This window comes from Halyomorpha halys, unplaced genomic scaffold, assembly GCF_000696795.3.
Source record: "Halyomorpha halys isolate HHAL.00 unplaced genomic scaffold, Hhal_1.1 Scaffold107.1, whole genome shotgun sequence".
NCBI lineage: Eukaryota > Metazoa > Arthropoda > Insecta > Hemiptera > Pentatomidae > Halyomorpha > Halyomorpha halys.
Genome location: NW_027112128.1, coordinates 1,162,992 through 1,171,805, shown reverse-complemented (window position 1 = coordinate 1,171,805; position 8,814 = coordinate 1,162,992). Strand labels below are relative to the sequence as shown.

Below are 8,814 nucleotides of genomic sequence, written 5' to 3'. Positions count from 1 at the left end.
AATTTGTATTGATTTAACCTGTACTCACATATTAAAAGATTAAGGTTTCTTTTATTTGTTAAGTTTTATTTATTTATTTTTTTCATTTCCATATATTTAGTTATTTTACTATATTTTCAATAGTGAAACTTTGTAATCAATCAAGTTAAAAAAAATGGTGCTCGATTAGAGGTTTCATATGCTTCTATCTTGACCATTTCTGAAGATAGAGACAAAGTATTAAAGTAATTTAGAAAGAATCCCAAAGCCATTAAAAAAAATAATAATATTTACTCTGGAACAGGTATTCAGATTTAATTGTTTTTTCTTCTCTTTTTTTTTTTTTTTTTGGAGAGTTTTCACCTCTGATGCCTGTTTGCCAAAGTAGGCAGCCTTTGCAAAATAACTTCTGTGCAACAGCAAACAATTTTTGTTTTTCTCTAGAATGTAGCGTCAAAATTTGCTCAAACAATTTTGATGAATCTGGCCTCAATTAAGAAGAAAAATCTTTAGAAAGAGCTGTGTTTACGTTTACATTATGGAATGAAGCCTTAAGAAAACAAAGCTTTATCTGCACTAAAGTATTTATTTTATAGTAAATTATATCTTCCTTAGAAATTAAAAAAAAATTGAAAATGGCATTAACCAAGATAAATCGTATTGAATTTTGTACTCATGTTCAAGAGTATTTTGTTGAGATTCCAATGGAAACCTGCTAACTTTTTATTGGCTTTTGGAATAGTTCTAAACCATTTCCCAGAACATACTAGATGTTTATTTTAAAGATAAATTTCAAAAAAAAAAAAAAATAAATAAATAAATTATCGGACCTATATTAGTGAAGATACAGTAAATAATTTATGTATTGAACTTAGTATCCAAAGTTGTTTGAAAAGTCATATGAGTGCTCACATGGGATAAATATTCTATTAGTCATTTAATGATATAATAAATAGTTAATTTAAATAATAAACTATTGGGTAATAATTTATAGCATTTTTTATTTAAAAGGGATATATTAATTAAAACAATTAACCCTTTAGTCATTTTTAAACTTATTCTGTTTTCATATTAGAAAACCTTCTTTATAATCTTATAAATTAACTTAATCAAAATCTTAATGAAACAAGACTATGTTCCGCCTACTGGTCTTCACTTTAAACTCCTTTTTCATCAAAATGTCTTCTTTCAGGTTTGCTACGAGAGAGTTGCTCGAGGAATGCTCCATACTGACCGATTGACGCTTGCATTATTATTATCTAGAATATATCTCCGTGGATTGCCTCAAGAAGACCAGCTGGATGCTGAGTTCCATCATTTCCTCAGAGGCAAAGAGGGAGTCATAGCTTCAGGTGGTGGAGCTTCCCATTTGGATGGGTTGTCCAGTGACCAATTGGAAGCTCTCATTAGGCTGAGCAACAGGTGAATTGAGATTGTCACTTCTTTGCATGGTTTACTTAGTATGTCATATATTGTTTTTAGTTCTCATTTCTGTATGATCATATGATAATTTTTTCTTTTCTAGGCTTCCACAATTCAAGGAATTGATGAATAAGGTTAATGAAATGCCCGAGTTCGTTGCATGGCTCCAGCAGTCGACACCAGAGCAGAATGTCCCAACACTATGGCACGAGGACAAACCTTTGTCTTCAATTGCAACTGCTATGAACAGGCTTCTGCTTATTCAAGTGAGATTTTTCAATAGTTTCTCTCTTTAATTTATTTTATGTATCAATATTTTCAGTGCAAAATAATCCCTTTCCACTACCATTTCATCTCATGGCTCAAATTCAATTTACTCTCATATAATTTTTTTTTATTTTCTTGAGTTGTAGAACATCAATAAAGAAGTTTCTTTTCAAAAATATTGTTTCTGAAATTAATAAAGTCACAAATAGAATACTTGGCCCAAGGAAAGATGAATTGACTAAATCTATTTAAATTAAATATTTAACAGACCATATAATTTTTATGTTAAATAATTATTAATTAAGTAATTAATAAGAATAAGTATTTTATATCAGATAATTAACATAAAAATTTGATACTATTTTCTAGGCTGTACGAGGAGACAGGGTGACTGCTGCTGGTGCTGGGCTAGTCAGCGCTGTGCTTGGTGAAGGTTTTACAGCTCGAGCTGAGAGGGAATTAGATTTGGCTCATATTGTTGAATCTGAAATGACTGCTAGTGTACCCGTTCTGCTGTGCTCTGTGCCTGGATTTGATGCTACTTCTAGGTATCTATATAATTGTCTTCATTGTTATGCTTATTATTATTAACCTGAATGATTAAATAAAGAAACTCAGTTAGTAAATGTTAACTGTAACAGTAGATTTCAGTATGATTTCTGAAATAACGTTTTCCACTGCAAATGTCTTTAATGACATCCTCATTTGTAATTGATTGGAATTTCGATATTGTGGGAATTGAATCGCTACACTATTATTATTATTTTTATTTGTTGAGGTGAATACATATTGTTTCTTAAATTTTTAGGGTTGATGACTTGGCTGCTGAATCTAGTAAACAGTTGGCTTCTATTGCTATTGGTTCCGCTGAAGGATTCTCCCAGGCAGACTCTATAATCAATATGGCTGTGAGATCTGGAAGGTAAGGCCTATTTGTACTTCTTTTATTTAATTTCTGACATACTTATAAATTTTTTTAAAAATATAAATGTGCAATTTATTTAGTTCTTAATAACAGCAGGAATAACTAGAGGTACTAAGGAATCACTTATAATTTCGATGTGGATTGAACAATGGATATTCTTTGCTTCTATTTATTTATATAATTTGATTAGGTTGATAGATTGATTTGACACGTTAGGGAAGATGATGTACGGGATAATATAAAAAGAACATAAAAATGAAATTAAGTTGTGATTTCCTGTAAGTCCGAAAAAAAATAATATAATTCTATACTATTTAAAAAAAATCAATCCATTGTTCTAGATATATTTCATCTAGCTATCGTTTTGTAAGACATAAATTGGTGGTAGGAAACAAATTTGAAAATTTGTGGACAGTATGTCGAATTAGAGGATAATCCTTGGGTAACCCCTAACTATGGTGCCAGATTTATAGAAAATTTGTGCCTCATTGCTGAAGAAGTCATGGACGACCTACAGACAGATTTTGTTTATTTGAGTGTTGGATTAAACATACCTTGAATATAAAAACTCAAATATAGAGGATTGAAAAGTTCGGATAGAAAATAAAATTGGTTTCCACTTTTTAATTGTTATAAATAATCTTTAAAAATTAATAAATACCATACTATTATATTCATATTAATCGACCTTCAATTTGTTTGAAACACCTTATTTTTAACCCTAATTATTTTTTCTAGGTGGGTACTGCTTAAGAATGTCCATCTTGCACCACAATGGCTTGTACAATTGGAGAAAAAGCTTCACTCACTGCAACCGCACTCTGGTTTCCGGCTGTTCCTTACAATGGAAATAAATCCTAAAGTTCCTGTTAATCTTCTAAGAGCAGGTCGTATCTTCGTCTTTGAACCACCTCCAGGAATCAGAGCTAACCTATTAAGAACATTTAGCACTGTTCCTGCCTCAAGAATGATGAAGCAGCCTAGTGAAAGAGCAAGACTGTACTTCTTACTGGCCTGGTTTAATGCTATAGTGCAAGAGAGATTGCGATATGCTCCCCTTGGTTGGGCCAAGCACTATGAATTCAATGAGTCAGATCTTCGGGTGGCATGTGATACGCTAGATACTTGGATAGATGCTACAGCTGTGGTAAGCTATTTATAATATTTATAAATATTTATTATATTTTTTATGATGAAACTATGAGAAAGTGAAATAAGGATTGATTCTAATAAAAGATAGTAAAATAATTAATAATTAAGTAATCATTGAAAGACACGGCCATTATAGTCTGCAAAGATTTCAAAAATTATACTATAAAATAACATGATGCGATAACTAAATTTGATCTAAGAATTTCCTTGATAATGGCCAATAAGGCTAAAATGTTGGATATGTAAAATGAATATAATGTTCAGACTAAAGTAGTTTGGCACATCTGAGGAACTACAGCTTTACCAAATTTCGCTCCAAAATCCTAACTTATTCACTAACAACATTTGACTTCCTTTACCCATTGTTTTACAGTTATTTTGTGCTGGGTGCCATAGAAAATCTTCATCTCAAATAATTAATTGTGGTATATTATATTTATAAATTTATGTGTTTTTCCTAATTTTACCATTAATATTGTTAATAAGTTAACCATTTGCTCAGTTAAAAGTGTAATAATATTTTCCCTAATGAGGTGCTTATTATTTATTATTATGGGGTGCAGTCAGTAATAATAAACAATAAGTAAAAAGACCACACCACTTCTTCTTGTAATATTATTTTCCTGTTTTTTGTTATTAAAATTTACCAAAAAGAACTACAATCAATCATATATTTTGATTTAGGGGAGAACACAATTGCCTCCTGAGAAGGTTCCTTGGGATGCATTGGTTGCACTCTTATCACAGTGTATCTATGGTGGTAAAATAGATAATGATTTCGACCAGAGATTGTTATCTTCATTCCTTTCAAAATTGTTCACACCAAGAAGCTTTGAGGCAGACTTTGCATTAGTAGCTAATGTTGATGCTGGAGCTCCAGGAGGGCAGAGGTAAGTCGTTATGTATAACTATTTTATTTATTTCTTCTTTATGATTTTATTGATGTGGTTCAGATGATTTAAAAATAAAATATTTTGTTTATCTTGAGTTGTTTAATATAAAAAATAATATTTCCTTAACTTCATTATACATAATAATAATACATAATTTTGACATTTTCTCATATTATCAGTTTTATCTCATTACTATACATTTTTCAGGCATATAACAATGCCAGATGGAACAAGACGGGACCATTTCTTGCATTGGATTGAATCTTTGGCTGATCGACAAACTCCATCTTGGCTTGGACTACCTAATAATGCAGAGAAAGTTCTTTTAACTAATAAGGGTTAGTATTAAAGTTATTTTATTTTTAATGATCAGTAGATGTAGTAGTATATATATGTCAGATATTCCCTGAGACATTTGTCAAAACAAATTCACAAAATTTTGATTTCCTGGTATTTGGAACTATTTTGATTTCCTGTTATTTGGAACTATTTTGAATTCCCGTCAAAAACTGAAATTTGAAATTTTTCTCAATCACAATACTTATCCTTACTATATATTTTATAGACAGGTAAGTGAAAGTAAAAATATTATTTGAAAAACAGTATCTTGGGAACTATTGTACATTGGACCTCGATTAGGGCTTACAGTTTAGCGAATTTATACTATTTTAAAAAAAAGTTTTATTTTAAAAACCTATACCTCCTGTACTATAATTTGGAAATACAGACATAATTCACAATCTCGTCTTACGGTAGTAGCGCTATAACTAGCTCCTGAGGTCTATTACCACATTTCTTTATACTGTTTTCAGTTTGAGTCTTAGTAACACCTAGGGTCCAAGTATTCCCAACCTACAATACAGTTTCTTGATCAGGAATGATATGAGGAAGATTATTAATTAACTTTGAGTTAATATTTCTTTCTAGGTACTGATTTGGTGATTAAACTCCTCAAGATGCAACAGCTGGAAGATGAGGATGAGCTTGCTTACACCGAACAGGAGTCTGGACCTCCTTCATCTTTGCAGCCAGGACCTGATCCTGGCAGGCCTGCATGGATGAGGACTCTGCACAACTCGGCTCTCACCTGGCTCCAATTATTACCAACCAGTCTTCAGGTGCTGAAAATTTTCCCACTCTAATTTTATGTGTAGAAATTTAGGAAGTAGTATGGAAATAGTATTTTGTCTATTATTAATTATTTTATAATTGCTTTGCTCTAAAATAAAAGAAGGCACAAAATAAAAATAATAACCGTTTGTTTTATGCTAATCCACAAATAACTTTCTGAACCCATTTCATGATCAAAAAATTAATATAAAACATTCGTTAATTAGAAATCCTAATAGACTTTCTGAAAATACATTAAACCTGCCAACTTAATGTATCTTATTGTTTGTTCTTTTAACCTTTTTTATTCCTTTTCATATTTAGATATGAAAAATGGTCTTCTTTAGTATTTATTATGTGTATTATTATAGTATTAAATGTCTCAGTGAGTAAGGTGCTGTGTTCTTATTTTCTGGGACTGGGTTTGAATTATTTATTCGGAAGTCAATTATTTATTCTGTACTTCATTCATGAGTCAACTCTGTGGATTCAGGAACCACAGAAGAATTGAATAATCTAAAAATTAATTTAAATTTTGAATGAAACGCCTGCACCTTCTTTAGTATTTATTATATTCCTTATCAATTAATTTTTAATACCCTGGATATTTTATGGTCAATCAAATAGGCTAACAGTATTAAATAAGAGGTATGATTAAAAATCGAAGTGGAGTATCTCAGTGAGTAAGGTGCTGTTTTCTTATTTTCTGGGACCGGGTTTGAATTATTTATTCCGCATTTCTGTCATGAATCAACTCTGTGGATTCAGGAACCCTCTTGGGCCACACCCAGCCTCTATTAAGTGGGCACCCGTTATTAGGGAAAAGCCTGGCCATAAAGCATGATTATGAACAAATCATCTCCTTGTGCAACTGTTGTTCAAAAGATACAGTTGTTAACAAGAATGAATAAATTATTAAAAAAAAAAAATTGAATAAGTCATCTTCCATGAAATTTTTTATGAAATGTGTAATAAAGAAATTGAATGATATACTACTTAATTATAATTATTATATTATCTACCCTATTATATAAAATAATTATACTATTCATTGTTTGTTGCACAGACATTGAAGAGGACAGTGGAAAACATCAAGGATCCACTATACCGGTACTTTGAGCGTGAAGTCAACTCGGGAGCCAAACTTCTCAGGGATGTGATTCACGATCTCACTGATGTTGTCGCCATTTGTCAGGTTTGTGTCTTCAATATTTTATTTACCTGACCTTATTTTTAATGTTTAGATTTATTAATGTTTGAAATATTTATACCTTTACCTAAGTACTTTGATCTTTAATATATATTTGGTTCTCTTTCTTTCCGTTTATTACATTACTTTTATAAGTTAAATTTTAAAACAGGGAGAGAAGAAACAGACCAACTACCATAGGACGATGCTCAGTGATCTTGTAAGGGGAATCCTCCCTTCAGGCTGGAGGAGGTAAGCTGATTAGTATTACTTATTATTTCTTAATTAGAGTTTTTATTATAGTTAAGTGAATTTTTATTTTTTAACGACCTAAAGACTGAGTCATAACAAATTTTTTTTACATGCAGTATTTCCGGTCTAATAAGGAGTCTATTCTTAAGATCAATAATGGAAATGTATTTTTGAACAGAGAATATAATAGAACTTTATTTGTATAAGATTTAAAATCTAGTATAAATCAGACTATTACAGATAATTTTATTTCGCCAACTTAATTCTGGTTTAACATAATTGTCCTTACCCCTGGCTTAGAAAGACAATTACTGTATTTATCTTATAACTATTTCTATTTAATACTTCAATACATTTTATATTGGAGTAATTAATAGTTTACCATTTTATTAGATTGTAGGATGATGATCCCTCGTACCATCTTCCCAAAATTTTATATTTTAATTAATTTGCACTTAAATAGTAAATGAACTATGATAAAAAGGTAAAAAAATTAACTGAACTGACAGTCTTATGACACATAACCCCTGTCACTGTTTAAGGATTCCATGGTATTACATGCTGGCATTCTAAAGTGATAAATCTTTGTTGTTTAGTTTTTCTGTGCTGTCGATTTGTCGTATATTCTTTATTTTAAAAAGAAATAAAAGTTTTTGTATAGAATTGTATACTGTTCCAAAGTATTAACAATTTGTTATTGCCTCTCTGAAATTTTCTTATAAATCCCCACTTATCATGTTTCACTTATAACCTACTATGCTCTAATTTTTGGTCTATCAACAAATATTAATAATGTTATGGCATGGATTTTTTATAATTCTTCTAAAATTAAAGTAAAATAAAGTTTTCATGCATAAGCTAGCCAAAAAATTTCAAGTTGGAAGATTGAAATTCCTGATGTTTTGTAAAACGAGGTAGAAATATTGGTCTTATTCCAAAAAACGACTTTAGGGAAAAGACAAGCCACCTGTTTTGTAGTGTGACTCTTTTATATTATTTTCAGCTGACACCTTTGTGAGATGGTTCACTGTCATACAAAAAGGTGTTTGAGCTCATTATAATTATTAATAAGATCAATATAATGAGGAATTTTAAATAAACCCTAAACTGTTAAACTAAATTGAAGGAAATTTTATCACAAAAATCAGTTCATCTTCACTTCAAAATTGCTTTGCAGATTTTGGTATTTATTATTGGCAGACTCCAAGGACACCCGAGTTCGAATCCGGCAGGGCAGAAAATTGTTTTCTGTTGTTTTCGTGAGTTCTTGGAGCCCTGCTGGGGTCCATTCAGCCTCCTAAATTGGGTAAAAATCTGGCAGTTGAGCTTGTTTCTGACCAATTCACCTCCTTGCACAACCGTTGGTCTAGAAACAGTACTTCCTTACTAAGTACTGAATCCCTGACCCTACATGGGTTGTAGCGGTACAGATTTTAATTTTAATTTATTGGCAGACTTAAAATTCTTTAGTGGTAAATCAACCCAGTTTCTTGTTTATGAGTGGTTTCAGCAATTTGTCCTCATGTGGTGTGACTATGACCAGATCCTTTAAATAAGATTAAAAAAAAAAAACTCATAGTTAAGGCTTGTTTGTTTAAGAGAAATATTAATGTATTCTTTTTATT

General features: G+C 30.8%; 1 protein-coding gene across 1 annotated transcript in view; it reads left to right on the top strand.

Moving 5' to 3' along the window:
• Positions 1–8,814, top strand: part of Dhc64C (dynein heavy chain, cytoplasmic) — a gene marked incomplete in the record, with an annotated part of 92,178 nt that overhangs the window by 78,583 nt on the left and 4,781 nt on the right. Inside the window, 10 exon segments of the mRNA XM_067050149.1 lie at positions 1,172–1,401; positions 1,505–1,667; positions 2,038–2,216; positions 2,477–2,590; positions 3,332–3,740; positions 4,430–4,635; positions 4,846–4,976; positions 5,566–5,756; positions 6,815–6,943; positions 7,110–7,189. Of these exon segments, the coding sequence (XP_066906250.1) occupies positions 1,172–1,401; positions 1,505–1,667; positions 2,038–2,216; positions 2,477–2,590; positions 3,332–3,740; positions 4,430–4,635; positions 4,846–4,976; positions 5,566–5,756; positions 6,815–6,943; positions 7,110–7,189 (1,832 nt within the window).